At 44.6% G+C, this 18,838-nt stretch overlaps 1 protein-coding gene across 1 annotated transcript; it reads right to left on the reverse strand.

Moving 5' to 3' along the window:
- Positions 1 to 3,470: 3,470 nt before the first annotated feature.
- Positions 3,471 to 13,210, reverse strand: LOC130384291 (arrestin domain-containing protein 3-like). The gene is made up of 6 exons (XM_056592413.1): positions 12,801 to 13,210; positions 6,230 to 6,287; positions 5,800 to 5,941; positions 4,632 to 4,728; positions 3,864 to 4,120; positions 3,471 to 3,668 (listed from the first exon to the last, which is right to left on the reverse strand). The coding sequence occupies exons 1-6, from the start codon at positions 13,051 to 13,053 to the stop codon at positions 3,471 to 3,473; spliced, it is 1,005 nt and encodes a 334-aa protein (XP_056448388.1). The 5' UTR covers positions 13,054 to 13,210.
- Positions 13,211 to 18,838: the final 5,628 nt, after the last annotated feature.

Below are 18,838 nucleotides of genomic sequence, written 5' to 3' on the forward strand. Positions count from 1 at the left end.
ACTCTGTCCATCTCCTATGAGGTCGCCAAAAGCAAGCATTGCGCACAAATAATACCACACAGAATCTCTCTCTCTCTCTCTCTCTCTCTCTCTCTCTCTCTCTCTCTCTCTCATCTCTCTCTCTCTCTCTCTCTCCTCTCTCTCTCTCTCTCTCTCCTCTCTCTCTCTCTCTCTCTCTCTCTCTCTCTCTCTCTCTCTCTCTCTCTCTCTCTCTCTCTCTCTCTCTCTCATCCTCTCTCTCTCTCTCTCTCTCTCTCTCTCTCTCTCTCTCTCTCTCTCTCTCTCTCTCTCTCTTCCCCCCCCCCCTGGTGGTGGTGGTGGTAGAAAAACTACCTGTAACACTTTGACTAAATAAGTGCGTTCAAGGAGTCTGGCTCATGAAGGACAAAGACTTTTTTTATTACTCTCAAACAAGTAAGAAAACAAAAACGAATTGGTTTGACAAAGAACAAACACCCACGCACTGTTTAACCAATCACAGAGCCCCCACAACTTCCGGTCTGGGACCGGATGCAGTAGCGATTCCACCAAGTTCACAACCAGCTTAACCACACACACACACACACACACACACACACACACACACACACACACACACACAGTTTAACCACTCACAGAGACCCCCAAAACTTCCTGGCCATTGCCTGTCCTGGTGGTAGATAACCCGCCTTTAACACTTTAACTGAATAGAAAATGTGGTGAGTGCTGTAGTGCAAAGTGAGGTTGAAAATATGTTTTAATAAAGATACAGTTTCAGATGAAATGTTAAATGGCAAGTGAAGGGATCATATAAGGGATTTGAACTTCAATTTGAATTTGAGCCTAATGGACTAAACAACGTAAACATGCACAACATTTAAATTTTTTAAAATGGTTGGAAACAAATAAGTGAAGAGTTGGTGATCAAGTTTGAATACATTTGAGATAGATATCAATCATATATCCAATAGAATCATTTTAGCACCTGTGAAACAAGAAATACTGTAACATCTATGGAAGTCAATGTGACCAGCTGAACATATAAAATATGATATAAAAACTACAACTGTTGATACAATAAGTGTAATGATGTATAAGTAAAAAAAGTATTGAATAGCTGAACTAAATGTGCGATAATAAATATGTACCTGCCTATTGCTCATTTTTCCAGCCTAACATTGTTAAAAGTAGTCCAATTGGGCGGGAAATACGCCCAATCTGGCATCACTGCCTGCACGGCCTCGCGCCCTAACCTCGGCGCAAATCATTGAGACCGACTGAAAACAAGCCGACATGGAACTTAAACTGTGATTTTTAAAAAAGTATAGAGGTCATCGAAATTCTGTTTTCAGATGATTAAAGATACCAGTGTGTTGATTTGTTAAACCTTTGAACGAGGGTTAGCGATAAAATATTGACCAAGTTACGAAGTATGAAGTAGTAAGTGTCAGAGAATGGGCGGACGAGAGGCTGCATTGGCTAAAGTGGTTTGGATGCAGGTTGTTTTATAACAAGGAAAGGCAAAGTTGTACATTACAATGCAAACACGACAATAATTGGCACCAATCTGGCGCACATAGAAGAGCAATTGACTGAATAAATGCCAGGTATAGCCTATCGGACACGCAATCAGTGCACTTGCAATTGATTGCCTGCAGTATGACCGATCGTGGTGGTCTGACATTATTTAACCATCCATCTACAGCAAATACGTTCAGACAGATTCATCATTGAACGTGTACGAAAAGCAGGTTTGTCTAACCCGGCGGATTCTGACAGACAGCCCACAACAAGCCAAACATCACCACGGGAGTGCTCTCTCTCTCTTGAACGCAAGTACGCAACCACTCTTACTCCAAGGCTAGGCTTCTTCACTAAGACAACAACCAACCACAAGGCCTTCATAACCATACAATATGCCGAAGCCGGAAAGGACACACGCACAGTCGCAGACACTCATCTTATGCACAACAATCAGTTCTATCATCAATATTCAGTCGCTGCAAAGATTTAAAAAATAGCCACATGCTACTTCCTGTTGGGGCCGGAAGTACGCACAATCTAAAGTACCCCTATCTGGGGTATGTGATTTACTACTCTTTCTACTCTTTCTTATGCTCATATTAGCATTAGGCTATTTGTTATGCTTAAGTACTGAGTCAAAGTGTGAGTACTCTGGCAAGAAATCTTTAAGGTACAACCACAAATTATTTTAAGTGCTATTATTCTCAGTACCCAGAGTGCTCAGTGTCTCATGTGCCAGTGGATCCATAGTACATCTGTATATGTAAGTTACAGAAGTCGTTTTTTATTGTATTTTTTATTGGTACAATTATTCTAAAAATACACTTCATTGATTAGCAGCAAAGAGCAAGCAAAAGGGTCCAGACATCTAGCTACTTTGGCAAGGTTATTTTAAATGCACGTCAGATAAACATACAAAGAATAACAATATATTTAAGCAGGCTCATACGAAAGGTAGAGAAGAGAACAGGAAATGTAGACGATGCAGCATTATTTAAAACGAACGATTAATTTTAGTACGTCCAACTGTTTTTCCTCCCTTTCATGTAGCTTGTAGGCATGATACTGATCATACTTTAATTATACGTATAGTTTATAATAATTAAAATTCGTATATTTTCAAATGTGCCGAACATTTCTGCCATACATGCATGGCTGAATAAAGTCTTCAATATAAAATGGTCCATTGTAGGGATATTCTGGTCACACTACTGCAGTTGTAGACCACATGCAACCAGGTGTGTTTGAATGACATCACTGGCCATGGTTGAGCCCTGAGAGGAAACCACAAAATACCAAAGGCCTTTAAACTTCCCCATGTTAGACATTGAATAAAGCTCTTCATAGCATATGTGTATATATGCTTAAAATTAATGAACCGTAGGTTGCATATTGAGGTGTGTATATATATATACATATACATTTATCCCATGGCGCGTTTCCATGTTTCGAAAACCACGACAATGAATCATCAGCGCTTTCTGTTCAATTATTTTGGCGGTTTATCGTTGGTTGCCGGGGGGAACATAGACAGATATGAAGGAGGTTCTTCATATTGCGGGGATAGAAAATCGGTGCCCATCCCGGGATTGGCGGCGAAATGCTATACGTGGGGCCGTTGTAGCAGGAGGCCAACGACGGCGGGGCGTACTGGCCGGGGTCGAACGTCGGCGCAGAGGGCAGAGCCCCCGGAGCCGCCGGCGGAGGAGGAGGGTGGAGCACTGGGGGGTGCGCTGAGGGCTGGGTCCATACCGACACTTGTTGTGTGGCACGGGCTGGTAGTAAGCTGCTCCCATGGCACCAGGCGCAGCGGGGCCCGGGCCCCAGGCTGCTGGGGGCCTGGAGGCTGCTTGGGACCCGAAGGCTGCTGAGCGGCCAAAGCCCCCCAAGAGGGACCATAGGCTGAGGGGCTTATGGTCCCTCAGCCTATGGTCGCTCAGCAGGCCTATAGTCCCTGCTGAGGGACCCTAGGCCTGTTGATGCGGAGCTGGCTGAAAGCAGGCGGCGGGGGGAGGGAAGTCGCTGTTGCTTGGGCCCCCGTATGCTACAGGGGGGTACGGCTGGTTCATTCCCCCGGGCCCTGGGTTTAACATGAAGCTGGAAGGGGCAATGACCAGTGGAAACTTGATCTCTGGGTCTGTGGCAAAGCTGATGTCCAAGTACACCTAGGGAAAAGAGTACACAGTGAGATGTCAACCCAATACCCATTCATCATTTGCATGACTTTTAAATGTAAAATATATATTTGGGTAGGACTAAATTGGGGACCATCCCATCCTAATGGTCGGCACTTAATTTACACAACCTTTTATGAATTTTGGCATATACTATAACCATTTGTCATCACATTGAGCTCCTACCTTAAAATTGTATTCAACTGAAAGGATTTCACAGTTCTGGATGGATGGGATCGTGTCAGGAGGGATCTTCAATGCACAAGTGACTGTTTTTTCACTTTTCTTCTCAATAACCTCCCCAACTAACTTACAGATTTCATGACAATCGAACTCTATAAAGCCTTGCGCACGGTACGTAACATACTGATTCAAAGAGAACTTGGGGGTCATGTCTTTTGAGGATGTGTTTTTGACTTTAACAATAACTGCCACAGTTTGACCTATGGAAAAAATATATATTCAATTAACAGATTAGTCCACAGATATTCACATGAAACAACTATGTTGAATTGTTTGTTGTAGTTTGTGTAGAGTAGCTGCAAACAGGGTGGTGCGGTTGGTGCAAAGCGGAAGACATGACCGCCTGTTTGAGAAGCAACATCGTGTAGTTTGTCTTACGGCCTATAGGTGGCTCGTGATGGTTGGGTGCAAAAAGAGCCGCCACCATTGTTGGTCAATGTAAAAATGTGGTGTCATACTCTTAAATATCTAGTAAGCATACTTATATTCTTAAATCGACTAAGATCTAAGTGGTAAGGTCAACTTCATGTGTATTTCCCATTTTTGGATGTGACACATAAGCTCTTCAGTGGTGTGTGTGTGTGTGTGTGTGTGTGTGTGTGTGTGTGTGTGTGTGTGTGTGTGTGTGTGTGTGTGTGTGTGTGTGTGTGTGTGTGTGTGTGTGTGTGTGTGTGTGTGTGTGTGTGTGTGTGTGTGTGAGAGAGACATTACCCGGGGCGTAGACTCCGCTCTCCACAAACGCCTCCATGTGTACGGATCCTTTTGAGAAGATTCCTATGTCTTTATCCACTTGGCCAACCTGGCGGGTCTAGAGTAGAACATGGTGAGCAGGGACAATGTTCGTAAATGTTGACTTAACTGATCAGCTACAGGTAGGTGAACCGGTCTGATCCATGACAACCCCAAAGAATTTAAATATAGATTGGATATGTCCATAAATATCTGGCCTCTGGCAATTTTTGACTCCACCACAAACAGTTACTTTTTTAAATACTACTCCTTCTTTCCACAAACTACAACCTCAGTTTATTGTTGAGCTGTAAAAGGTTCTGTGACATCCATTTATCTATTTCATAAATACAATGACAGAGACTTTCAACGGGGTTGTAGTCTTTAGGCATTAGCGGTAGATAAATTTGAGTGTCATCAGCGTAACTGTGGTAGGCAATTGAGTTCTTCTTTATAAGTTGACCAAGCGGCAGCATGTAAAGGTTAAATAATGGTGGACCCAAGATTGAGCCCTGGGGAACTCCACAGATCAAAGATGTAGAGGAACAGTTTCCAACTGTAACAGACATGCTCCTGTCTAATAGGTAGGATTTGAGTCACCTGATTACAACACCAGTAAAGCCAACCAAGTGCTCTAGTCACTGAAGTAATATGGTGAGGTCCACAGTGTCAAAGGCTGCACTGAGGTCCAGTAATACTAGGATTGATGCCTTTCCTGAATCTGTATTTAGCCAAATGTCACTTTTGACTTTGGCAAGAGCTGTTTCGGTGCTGTGGTTGGCCCGAAAACCTGACTGAAAGTTGTCAAGGCAGTTGTTGAGCGTTCAAAGAGGTTTGTTGATTAAAAACATTTCAATAATTTTGCCAATGAACGGTAGATTGGATATGGGCCTGTATATAGAAGCAGTGGGCAGCCACACAGTGCAGGGGGACCAACTCCAGGGGTCCAAGGGCACCGGCAGGAGTATTCACCTGACCCAATGGATGGTTTTCGATTTGTTAATGGAAACTAGAGCACCCAGAGGAAACCTAACTGAACACGAAAAGAACATACTGACTCCATTCAGAAAGCTACCCCCCCATTGAACCAATGACCTTCTTACTGTGCCACCCAACCTGTTACCAGGTCAAATACGCCAGCCCTACATACCATCAGGAGGCTTGAAATGGCCTTCGATGCAAAATTGATCTCCTGTTTTACATTGCTGTCCAACCTCCAGCTCCTTGAAAGCTTGGCTTCCAGTCTGTAGACGATCCTACCATGAGCCCCGTGGAAGGATGAGGGCAAACTCCTATTAAAGCACACAGAGCAGAACAAATAAAATAATCAGAACTGTCCATGTGTGAGAAAAAAGTAACGTAAGTGGCTGGTCTGTTTCAACTAATGTGAAATATAGGATGTATTGTACTGTGGAAACCAGATGAAGTTGCATTCTGGGTCTGCCCCTGTTGATAAAGCCCCATGGAAATCGAACTGAGAAGTCCCAGTCTCACATGCATTAGTGAATTTGCCAAGGGATTTAAGGCTTGGTGTATTCCGTTACCTTAATATGAATTGGATTGAGAATTAAATTACCTACCCGGATGGAATGTTGATGCTGAATTTATACGAGTGATTTCCCTTGGAGATTCGAGTGTCTGCATGAGAAATGTCATTGTGTTAAATATATAGTTATCATGATAAGCGTATGAAAAAGGAATGCGATCATACTTGATTTTAACAGTGCACTTGAGCGTTATAGAAAGTCTTGCAACGTACGTCTCATTCTTAAGCTCACATGTTGAAAGATGGAAGTCTGTGTTGCAGTTGCTTGTTGTTAATAAAAACTTAAACTGTTATCAATTGTATTAGATGTTGTTGGGTAGCACAAAATGGAATGTAAGACGAAAAATAGGTACTATTATAGCGGTTTGCGGTTGATTCTCATGTCCCCCACAATGCATTGCATGACGTCACGCTGGGGAGACGACAGACCACAGCCGCATTGAGACCCTTTAGAGTAGAGACTAGTAAGAGAGTGTTCAGCAGATAACACAGATAAATAGATAAATGCATAGATATTTAACAATTATTTGCCGAAGGCGAAATGAGGTGAACAATTATTCACCTCAGGCTCTGTGAATAGTGGGGAATAGCCCCCCTCTAACTAGGTAAGACTAGGCAAGTGGCTACTTTAAATATTTGCAGCGACTGAATGTTGCTGATGGAACTCTTTGTTGTGCATAAGATGAGTGTGTGCGACTGTGCATGTGTCCTTTCCGGCTTCGGCATACTACATGGTTATGAAGGCCTTATGGTTGGTTGTGGTCTTAGTAAAGCAACCTAGCCTTGGAGTTGGAGTGATTGTGTGTGTGTGTGAGAGAGAGAGAGAGAGAGAGAGAGAGAGAGAGAGAGAGAGAGAGAGAGAGAGAGAGAGAGAGAGAGAGAGAGAGAGAGAGAGAGAGAGAGAGAGAGAGAGAGAGAGAGAGAGAGAGAGAGAGAGAGAGAGAGAGAGAGAGAGAGAGAGAGAGAGAGAGAGAGAGAGAGAGAGAGCGCGCACTCCGCGGTGGTGATGTTTGGCTTGTTGTGGGCTGTATGTCAGCATCCGCCGGGTTAGACGAATGTGCTTTGTTTACGTGTTCAATGATGTATCTGTCTGATCGTATTTGCTGTAGGTGGATGGTTAAATAATGTCACACCACCACAATCGGTCATACTGCAGGCACTCATTTGCAAGTGCACTGATTGCGTGTCCGATAGGCTACACCTGGCATTTATTCAGTCAATTGCTCTTCTAAGTGAGCCAGATTGGTGCCAATTATTGTCGTGTTTGCATTGTGATGCAAAACTTTTCCTCTGCTTGTTATAAAACAACGTGCATCCAAACAACTTTAGCCAATGCAGCCTCCTATGGCAGTCAGTGCGTTTACATGACACTCAAGAAAGTCGAATTATTGGCTTAGTCCGACTATGATTGGATTATTAAAATGCATGTATATACCAGCATCCAATGCGGAAGGGACAAACATTGCAGTAGCACCGGGTGGCCACTACGAGGTGGTCGAAAAGTGAGCAATTCTTCGTTGACTCACTTGTTAAACAGCTCGCTTTTACAAACCTATTTACAGCCTGGTCCAAAAAAACTTTCTAGTCAGTATGTTTAGTTCATATCTCCATGACAACACTGAGGGGGGTTAATTGTTATTTTTAGCAGGCTAGTTTTTATTATATTGGAGGTTAAAATGTATGAATATGGAGGAAATGGGGCGGAGTCAAACTATGACATGTTGGCGACGCTCATAAGCCAAGAGAATTAGATGCAGTTGGAATAACTGAGGTCTGCCCGGATGCTACATCCACTTTATTACTGCAATTTTTGTAAAAAGGTGTGTAAAAAAGGTACTGTTAAGTCAGTGGAACTAAGATTAAAGTACCCAGCCTGTCAATAATCGGTGGCCGCTTCTTTCCGACCTATAAGCAGACCCACTGCCGGTCAAAGAGAAGGGTGCTACCCCCGAGAGAACATCGGCCCTGGAGGGAACGTCTCTCCTGTGCTCCTCGACTACGGTCTGGGAGCCGACATCAGAAAAGGTGTAACACTTTGATTTCACCCAAAGCTGAAATAAAATTACATGTCTTTCTAATTGTTGGTCATCAACGAGGTTGTAAAGTAGTAACTTCAGGCACATCTGTCAAAATAAACGTTTTTTTACGATCTTTATTCATTAATTGCGGCGCGGCAGATAAATATATGATATTATGAATCTTAAAGACTGCGTCAGGTTCTCAGACTCTCTGGTACTTCAGCAACAAGTAAATACTCGTAGTGGGGGTTATCTCGGCCATGGTGGCGAAGGAATTCTGGGGAAAGGAACTTTGGCTTTAACTCTCTGAAGTCCAGATTAAAATGCAAAATAGATGAGAAAGGGGAAGCCGTATGCAGACTCCCGGAGGAGCTGTGGAGCGTCGGAGAAATGACATGGACCTGAAGTGAACTGACAGCTGTCTACTGAAAACATCTTTCTCGAATCCTGCGGCCGCCTGTGTTTGTTGTGGCTAGTGACGTAGAGAGGTCAACCGGTGGGTCTATTACCAGTATTTGAAATGGGCAGAGCGCAACCTATTGCACCGGGATATGAAATGCTTCGGCCAATGAATCGATTTTCTCACCGGCAAGTACACTCGGACAATTGCAGTTGTCTGATTGAGGAGCATAGTCAAACTATGGCTTTAATAGGATTAAGCTGTGCATGTAAACATACTGAGTGTTGCTTTACGAATACTATAGCATATCGGATTATCACAATTTTTAAGTGTGTGTGTTTTCCTGTAGGCCATAGACTAATTGTCTTGGCTTGCATCCACGAAACATTGTAATGTTATAGGCCTATCTGCATATTGAGAAAATGTAGATCGGTATTGCGCAACAATCGGGAGATGGGGACCCCCCGAATATTGATGGGTATTTCGCACGCTGGGTAAGAGCTTAGAAATAAATACTAGGCAAAGATGTCGTTACTGGAGCTAGTAGGCCACCGCCTACCATCAAAACGTGAGATAAGTAATCGGAAATGTGTTTACAACGTCGGGGGAAAGATTTAATAAGGGATTATCTGGGAGGGGATTTCACAGGTGGGACTGGCAACATCAAGTTAGCCCATAGCTAGCATTATGCCTTCTACTTCTAGATCTTCTGGTTCACCGGTACTTATCTGCACGACATAACGACATAATCACTGTCACTAGATATAAAGAAAACGTTGACTTTCACTCGGTGCTATTCACTGACAGTAAAAGAAAAAAAAGTGTTTCGCTATTGTATGCTCTGCTGTTCATAGACTAGCTCCAGCGCTCGTTGCTGCGTTGCTAAATGATAGCAACTCTCCACTCATTCTCCTCTGACCATGCATTTAATTGGCTTTGACAGTTCTAGGCAATACCTCATTCGCCCTTTCACTTTGCACAGGTTTGAAATTATACAGCTGTGGGCCATCATACATGTTATTTGTGGTTCTTACCACCTCTTAGACGCTATGGTTCTAGTACTAGGCTCAGGCTACCTTCCACCACGTCTCCCCAACGTGACCTCATCACCGAATGGCGTTAGAAAACACAGGTTACTATCAAAATCTACTAAAACTGTTTTTTAACATTATTTTGGAGACATTTTATGCATGATATACATATTTTGAGTGCTTTATGTACAAATTAATCGAAAGTTCCGGTTAACCTGCAACACAGCCTTTAAAGGTGGTGTCACACTGATCGAACAGAACATATGGAGAGTTTCCCAAGAGGGTCTGGAAATATCTTATTGAAGAAAATACCAGTGTTCAATTTAGATTTTTCATAGATAATTGTGATAGTTTCAGATAGTGTTGCCAGATGTACGATAGTATCATTTTTGTATGATAATTTTGCTGTTTTTACGTGGAATAATGCCAAAAGTCCAATATTGTATGATGATATTGTATGATGAATTATATGTTTCACGATCAGGATGGCAAATATGGATGAAGCGAAAGCCCCCGCTCCCTATTCGCAGCTTGTGATGTGAAACCAGGAACGAGTTGATTTTTTCTAACAAAGTTTTTTTTTAATGACAAACTGGTGATACTTTGTTACCACTGGTACTGTCACATGTTTACAGATTGAAAAACAATTCATTGAATTTGGAATCTATTAATTGTATTGCCATATGTCCCCAAGTATAGGATCTACTTTGGCAGAATGTTTTTGCCTCCGAACCAATCTCATTTAAATCCGAAAAAGGAGCTGCCTTTCAGCTGTCTATAAGACCAGACTCTAAACATCATAAACAGATAGTCCTGCTTAGTAGGCTATATCACGGGCATGTTTTGGGTTGCACAAATTGTTTTACTCCATGAAAGGCCGTTTTAAGACCGGTTCTAATGATATTGGTTCTAGGAAAACATTTGGGCCTGAATCCTATTCCTGGGAATATATATGGCATAACACTGAATAGATTACAAATTCATTGTTTGATCAATAAACATGTCACTGTACCAGTGGTACCAGTTTTTCATTAAAAAATAAAGTGTTAGACTTGTTACTGGTCGCAAATCACTAGTTGTGAATAGGAGTCTACGAATCGACAGCTAACTTCAGCTTCTTCAAATATGGATCCTCCGTCTGTGTTAAGGGATCTCTTCTCCTATGCTGAAAAGGCTACAACACGTGTTGTTATTGTTTAATAGTACAGCCTTTAGTTTATTAACCGCTATGCTTTTGGTTTCAATGTTTGGCCACTCGTATCAGATTGATAATTATAAAAGCCCACACCATCAGCAATTCATACATTTAATCTTTAACCAACAGTGACTGATTTGTAGGCGGTACCAAAAAGTAATTTGTCTATTTTTGTCTTGGCTATGAATTGCTTACAGGTGATAGGTTCTGAGTGGGAATAACCAGACTGAATCCTTTACTGGGGGCTCCAGACTGCGACGAAATGGTCACATTTTGCGACCAAAGTTTGTTTGTTCAGTCGTGTTTCCGGTAGTTGTGGATCGAATCATGGAATGCACGGTTCTCAGCCGACAGACTCAGCTCCTCCCTCGTTCTCATTCTCAAACCATTGTGGAAGTTGGTCATCAATTAACACAACATTACAACTTTAACCAAATGCAGCGGGATGGGGCTTGTATGCTAGTTGATTATTGGATGTTTAACATATCAGCAAGATAATAGACTTGATTTAACAATGATGGTGGGGGTCCCGGGTGCAGAACAAACTGATTATCTGCATTACAAAGAAAGTACCACAGAAAGCATTTGCCATTTGACTGATATTTAATCGCTCGCTTACTAAGCCTCTTCCCTCTGCACCACTCACAGTCAGTGAAAAAACAGCGAGCTAGCGACTAGTGGGTCTGGGAGGAGTCGAGTCTGAGAACGAACGAGACAAACGAGAGAGAAGAATCAGTTCGGTTCGTTCTTGTTAAAGATTCGTTCATTCGAACTGATTCGGTTGCGAACGACCCATCACTAAAGGAGAACGATTTCACAAACTGCTACGTGCGTTTACAATGAGCAAGCGAACTATTGACTCTTTCTTCCGACTTTCGGATAGTGTGCAATCCGACAATAGCGCGAATTACATCCCGCTATCGACCAGACCCGCTATAAAGTGATGTCGACGCCCGACCCGCACCCGATTGAAAATTAGAATTATTAGATGGTACGCCGGGGAATTATACTATCTGGTGTTTGGCGTGGTGCTTTAGATTGTTGTGCAAAAAAAGCACATCATCCACTATTTTAGTTGACACCTCCGCTCCTGATTAATATAGCCTATCCAGCACCGGAGAAATCTCGCTCGCAATCGCAAAACCCGCGACCGACCCGCGCTCTTCAGGCGTCCGACCTGACTCATTTCATCCAAATTGTGCGGGTCACCCGAAACAGTGCAGGACTCTGCTTCAGGTGCCATAAAGGGCTTTTCACACGGGAGGCGTTTGTCGTGCCTGATAATGCATCAATGGAGACTCGAGCGAGCGGGCAGAGGATCGAGGCTCGTCCTGTCAAGCAGCACGACAAGTGCGCACTCCCGTGAAACTGTCGCTTCCGTGCTTGTCGAACGCATGCACGCGCACACCTGGAAACCGTTGGGATGGATTAGAATCACAATAAAATGTGACGCTGAATTTGATACTGCACATTGTAAAATCTGCATCTATCAAAATATTTATCAGTGACAATTTCTGGTTGCGCCCCTAAAATTCAGTTAGGGGCCACAGTGCTCCTATGAAGTAGCCTAAGTCTGGAGCCTTAGATATATGGCATAACAAAGAATAGATTAATAATAGCTGGGTTTTTTTTACCAATAAAAATGGCACAGTACCAGAGGTAGCCAGTATATGTCATTAAGAAAACTATGTTCGAAAAAACTCAAACACTGGCTGCGAATATAGGAAGCGGACATCAGCTTGGTTTCACATGTCCCATCTGGTAATGCTCCTCACAGAAGACATTTGTATTCCATGAGATATTTGGAATGATTTAAAGTCCATATGGGCAAATTCATTGTTGTTTTTTTGACAAGAACCTCTTGCAACTTTCTCACCACCATTCATTATTTCGAGTGGATGGTGGGAACATGTATCGGATGCTTTGATGTTTGCAAAGACATAGACCGTCGTTTCACTTACCTTTAGGGTTTTCAGGAATCAAAAATTGTTTAAGTTTGAAGTACCTCCTGTGTGCATTAGGACTGTAATAGGCATTATTACCAATCGTTTCGTTCCAACGCACATTTGCGTCGGCTTTAAGTTTGACGAAAAGGGATTTAACTTTCGTATCTTTTTTCAAACACATCGTCACTGTGCCCGTTAAAGTGTCTCCCTCGGAAAACGTCCTTTCCTCGTTTAGTGCATCGTAAGTCAACGTTAAATCCTTAGGCATTGTCGTAGTAGCGGTAACACCTTATTAAAGAACTTCCCAACGCGTAAATAGCGGGTTTTTTTAGTCTATCGTCTATCGTTTGCCAGGCCCATACTAGACCTGATATCTGATTGGCATGAGCGCCTGCTTTATAGGTCCATGTCTGGTCCCCAGTACTGCAGACTATTCACACGTCGAAAGTAAACCTCTAGCGCCGTCGGCTGTTTGATTTTAAGATAAGATAAGATAAGATAGTCCTTTATTAATCCCCCTTGGGAGAAATTCACAGGTGACCAGCAGTACAGTGGGAAAAGAGAAGTGCGAAAAAACAGTATATATACAATACATTTACTAATTGAAAATAAATTATAGTACAAAACTATTTTAATAAGATTAAGATAAAACAAACATACTATATACATGCAACTCTCCGTTTGTAGGTGACCTGTGTGTTAAGTAAATAAATAAGTACGATGAAATATGAGGTATAATATAAAAATAAGTATAAATATAAATATAAATGTGCCAAATGTGCAGGGACCCTGAAGTAATCGAAAAATTTATCAAATAAATAACAAATAACAAGGTGAACAGTAGGTGCAGTCCTTGGGTGTGGGGTTTAGACCTTAATCAGTTCGGGAAAAAGGAGCTGTTGGGGCTTTGGGGACGTTGGGAGCGGGGGGTTGAGGTGTTATAAAGTCTGATAGCTGATGGGATGAAAGAGCCCCCCAAGCGCTTTGAGGCACGTGGCTGAGAGAGTCTGTGGCTGAATGTGCTCCTGAGTTGCCTCAGCTCAGCGTAGAGAGGGTGAGAGGGATTGTCCATGATCGCCTGCAGCTTCCCCCTCATCCTCCTCTCTTTCACAGCCTCCACACAGTCCAGCTTCATCCCCACCACAGAGCTCGCCTTCCTCACCAGCTTATTCATCTTGCTGGCACCACCGCTCCCGATGCCTCCTCCCCAGCACACTACAGCAAAGAAGGTGGCACTGGCTACCACAGACTGGTAGAACATCTGTAGTAGCCTAGTGCACACCTTGAAAGACCTGAGCCTCCTCAGGAAGAACAGCCTACTCTGTCCCTTCCTGTAGAGGGCCTCAGTGTTGTCTGACCAGTCAAATTTTTTGTTCAGGTGCACCCCAAGGAACTTGTAGGTGTCCACCATCTCCACCTCCTCCCCGTTTATGTAAACAGGTATTGGGGTGCTCTTTCTGCGCCGGAAGTCCACCACCAGCTCCTTGGTTTTCCCGGTGTTGAGCTGAAGGTGGTTCCCGTCACACCATCCCACAAAGTTCTCAACTAGTTCCCTATACTCTTCCTCCCTATTGTCTGTGATGCATCCAACAATGGAGGAGTCGTCAGAGAACTTCTGCAGATGGCATGCTCGGGAGTTGTAGCAGAAATCCGAGGTGTAGAGGGAGAACAAAAACGGTGAAAGTACAGTTCCCTGGGGTGTGCCGGTGTTGCTGGTCACCACGTCTGACAAGCAGTGTCGCAGCCTGACATACTGCGGCCTGTCCGTGAGGTAGTTTGAAATCCATGCCACCATGTCAGGATCCACCTTCATCACATGGAGCTTCTCCACCAGCCGGACTGGCTGGACGGTGTCGAAAGCACTGGAGAAGTCGAAGAACATGATCCTAACCATGCTCTGCGGCCTCTCCAAGTGCGTGTAAGCTCTGTGAAGCAGGCAGATGATGGCGTCCTCCACGCCGATGTCGGTCTGGTACGCAAACTGCAGTGGGTCCAGGCAGTCATGCACCAAGGGCCTGAGGTGCTCCAGGACCATCCTCTCGAAGATTTTCATGACGTGTGACGTTAGAGCCACAGGTCTGAAGTCTTTTGGAGCGCTGGGTCGTCCCTTCTTCGGGACAGGGACTACGCAGGATGTCTTCCAGAGTGTTGGCACCTTTTTCAACCTCAGGGAGAGGCCGAAAAGATGCGTGAACACTCCTGCCAGCTGCTCTGCACAAATCTTGAGCACCCTCGGGCTGATGTCGTCCGGTCCTCTGGCCTTGTATGTCCTGATCCTGGCGAGCTGCCGTCTCACGCAGCTGGTGTTGATGATGGGGTTTGTTGTTGCTGGGGTCACTGGGATAGTCGGGGGTGTGATGAGGGGATGACTGATCCCTGGGCTTGACATTGGTCCAGCCACCTTAGAAGTGAGGAAAGGGAGAGAGAGAGAGGGTGGTGCTGGGAGGTGAGGTGCAAAAGCTGCCATCCCCGGGTTTTGTGGTATAGCAGAGAGATGAGTAGTGCAGGAGGGGGAGGGGGGTGTTGGTCTGGCCCCAGTTGGTGAGTCAAATCTGTTAAAAAACAGGTTTAGCTCGTCGGCCCGTTCCTTTGTCCCTTCCTGCGTTCCTCCAGCATTTTTCATGCCAGTGATGGTTCTCAACCCCGCCCACACCTCTCGGGGGTTGTTCTTCTGCAGCTTCCCCTCTATTCTGTTCTTGTAGCAGTCTTTAGCCCTCCTCAGTTCCCTCCTCAGCTCTCTCTGTATTTCCCTCTGTGTGTCCTTATTGTCTCCTGCCATGAAGGCTCTCCTCTTCTGGTTCAACAGGACTTTGATGTCCCTGTTGATCCAGGGTTTGCTGTTGGGGAAGCAGCGAACCCTCTTGGTGGGGACAACACTCTCCTCACAGAACTTTATATAGTCTGTGACGCATTGAGTGAGACCCTCAATATCGTCGCCGTAGTCTTCCTGAAACATCTCCCAGTCTGTTGTCCTGTAGCACTCCATCAGGGCCTCCTCAGCCTCCACAGACCACTGCTGTACAGTCCTGGTGGTGATTGGCTGTCTCCTCACAAGAGGTTTGTATATAGGAGACAGTTGTATCAAGCAGTGGTCTGATTTGCCCAGGGGGGGAGAGCTGTTGCACTGTATGCCTCCTTAACATTGGCATACAGTAAGTCCAATGTCTTGTCCCCTCTGGTGCTACAGGTCACATACTGAGTGAAGTCAGTCAGTGTCTTTGAGATGTTAACATGGTTGAAGTCTCCATTCACTATAATGAGAGCGTTGGGATGCCGAGTTTGCAGGTCTGCGACGGTGGAGTGAATGACGTCACAAGCCCGCCCCGCAACAGCTGATGGTGGAGTGTAAACAACAACAATAATGACAGCCAAGAACTAACGGGGCAGATAGTAAGGTCTCAGTCCCACAGCCAACAGCTCAACATCAGGCGAGCACGTGACTTCCTTCGTAGTAACATGTCCAGGGTTGCACCATTTGGAGTTAACAAAAACGGCCAGTCCACCACCCGACTTCTTACCGCTCTGTTTGTCTCTGTCCCCCCGAACTAACGTGAAGCCGGCTAGTTCCACAGAGCAATCCGGTATCTTCCCGTTCAGCCATGTCTCCGTCAGGCACAACACACTGCATTCCCGGTATTCGCGCTGTCCGGTAATGAGGGCTGATAGTTCGTCCGTCTTGTTGGGCAGTGAGCGTACATTCCCCATGACGACCGAGGGAAGACGGGGCTTGTATCTCCACCTCCTCTCCGACTTCTTGTTCCTCACCATGGCTCCTGCTCTGGTCCCACGCCGCCTTAACTTCAACTCCCTCGGGATCCCCTTCGGGCACACCACTGGTCGATCCCGGTGCTGGAGGAGCTTGTCTCGGGAATAGACGTTGGCCCTGTGTTGTTGTTGTTTGGTGGTCGCGGTGATCGTCACATTGTTGCACATTGTTGTTGTTGCACAACCGTTTAAGAGCCCTATTGATTTATAATTTATCTCAAGAATTAAACCTAAGTATTAACAAAGCCTAGAGTTGAAGTTCTAAAAAGTATATCTAGATAAAAAATTTTAAATAAAAAGGAAATAGGAAAAGGGGGTAGGGAGCTGCTGTATCGGGCTGCCACTCGCTGCGGCGCCATGGTAACGAAAAGTTACCATTTTTGACAAGTGCTTGAAAATGCCTGGGCCCAGTTTCCCGACAACGATGGATCCACGCTCGTACGATCATTCCCACGAAGGTTCTTAGACTTAGGAACCATCGTACATTTCTTTGGAGCGTTTCCCGAAACTCCTCTTAACATGAACGCGCGTGCACTGCACTAAAGGTGCGAACACACCAAGCGCGTTACTCGCGTACGACGCGTATAAAATTGGCAATTTTTCCATAGGGAACCATTGGTTTACGCGCGTATGAGACGCGTACACGCGTAAAGCAACATTTTACTCGCGTTAGGGGCGTATGAGGCGCGTATATATACGCGCGTATATATACGCGCGTACATATACGCGCGTATATATACGCGCGTACATATACGCGCGTACATATACGCGCGTACGCGAGGAGTTCAAAAAATTGAACTTTTTACGCTCATACGCGCCGCAATAGCCAATCAGCGTTGAGCTTGACCCGACGTCACTGGCAGAGAGTAGTGAGCTTGGACAGAAGCATACGGCCGACATCTTTCTTTATTCTGTGTGGAAATAGTAACATAGTTACGCCATTAAATGCTTTTATGGAAACATTTTTAGCGAGAAATGTGCATTTTACTTTCATAATGTTCGCCCGGTGAATGTGAAGGATGTTTGGTTTGATAGTTATGACGAAGAGGGAACGCTCCGTTCACTTGCATGGACAGAGTCTCTGGTTACTAAGCAACCTCAACGTCTTGGCGGACTATATATCTGCTGATCAACACTACGAATGCTGGAAACACACCAGACACACCATGTGAAGTTATTTAACCAGATTATTGTTATTTATATCCAATATTATTTAATCTAATCCGATCTAAACTCTATCACCCAAACACCACGGCGTTTGGGTTTCCTACCTCGGACTCCAGCGCAGCCATGTCCATGGCAGCCACGGCCGGCAACTTTCTTTATTCTGGGTGGAAATAGTAACATAGTTACGCCATTAAATGCGTTTATGGAAACATTTCTAGCGAGAAATGTGCATTTTACTTTCATAATGTTCGCTCGGTGAATGTGAAGGATGTTTGGTTTGATAGTTATGACGAAGAGTGAACGCTCCGTTCACTTGCATGGCCAGAGTCTCTGATTGCTAAGCAACCTCAACGTCTTGGCGGACTATATATCTGCTGATCAACACTACGAATGCTGGAAACACACCAGACACACCATGTGAAGTTATTTAACCAGATTATTGTTATTTATATCCGAGATTATTTAATCTAATCCGATCTAAACTCTATCACCCAAACGCGACGGCGTTTGGGTTTCCTACCTCGGACTCCAGCGCAGCCATGTCCATGGCAGCCACGGCCGGCAACTTTCTTTATTCTGGGTGGAAATAGTAACATAGTTACGCCATTAAATGCGTTTATGGAAACATTTCTAGCGAGAAATGTGCATTTTACTTTCATAATGTTCGCTCGGTGAATGTGAAGGATGTTTGGTTTGATAGTTATGACGAAGAGGGAACGCTCCGTTCACTTGCATGGACAGAGTCTCTGATTGCTAAGCAACCTCAACGTCTTGGCGGACTATTTCTCTGCTGATCAACACTACGAATGCTGGAAACACACCAGACACACCATGTGAAGTTATTTAACCCGATTATTGTTATTTATATCCGAGATTATTTAATCTAACCCGATCCAAGCTCTATCATCTACCCAAACACAGCGGCGTTTGGGTTTCCTTCCTCGGACTCCTAAATCCAGCGCAGCCACAGGCTGGGGGGGGGGGGGGTTTGGGCGGTCTCATCTACGCGCGTATGCGTACGCGCGTATCTGACCATTTTTGACACAAAATGGTCAAGCAACATTTTAGGTGCGTTACGCGCGTACATGGTACGCGAGGTACGCGCTTGGTGTGTTCGCACC

This window comes from Gadus chalcogrammus, chromosome 6, assembly GCF_026213295.1.
Source record: "Gadus chalcogrammus isolate NIFS_2021 chromosome 6, NIFS_Gcha_1.0, whole genome shotgun sequence".
NCBI lineage: Eukaryota > Metazoa > Chordata > Actinopteri > Gadiformes > Gadidae > Gadus > Gadus chalcogrammus.

What these genes read in the sequence shown, in the direction of transcription:
- LOC130384291 (XM_056592413.1), bottom strand. Translation starts at nt 13,053, where the DNA reads ATGCCTAAGGATTTAACGTTGACTTACGATGCACTAAACGAGGAAAGG. An exon ending in GATTCCTGAAAACCCTAAAG is followed by an intron (nt 6,288 to 12,800) that starts GTAAGTGAAACG and finishes TTTCTCATGCAG; the next exon opens with ACACTCGAATCTCCAAGGGA. An exon ending in GAGCGGAGTCTACGCCCCGG is followed by an intron (nt 4,121 to 4,631) that starts GTAATGTCTCTC and finishes TTTTTTCCATAG; the next exon opens with GTCAAACTGTGGCAGTTATT.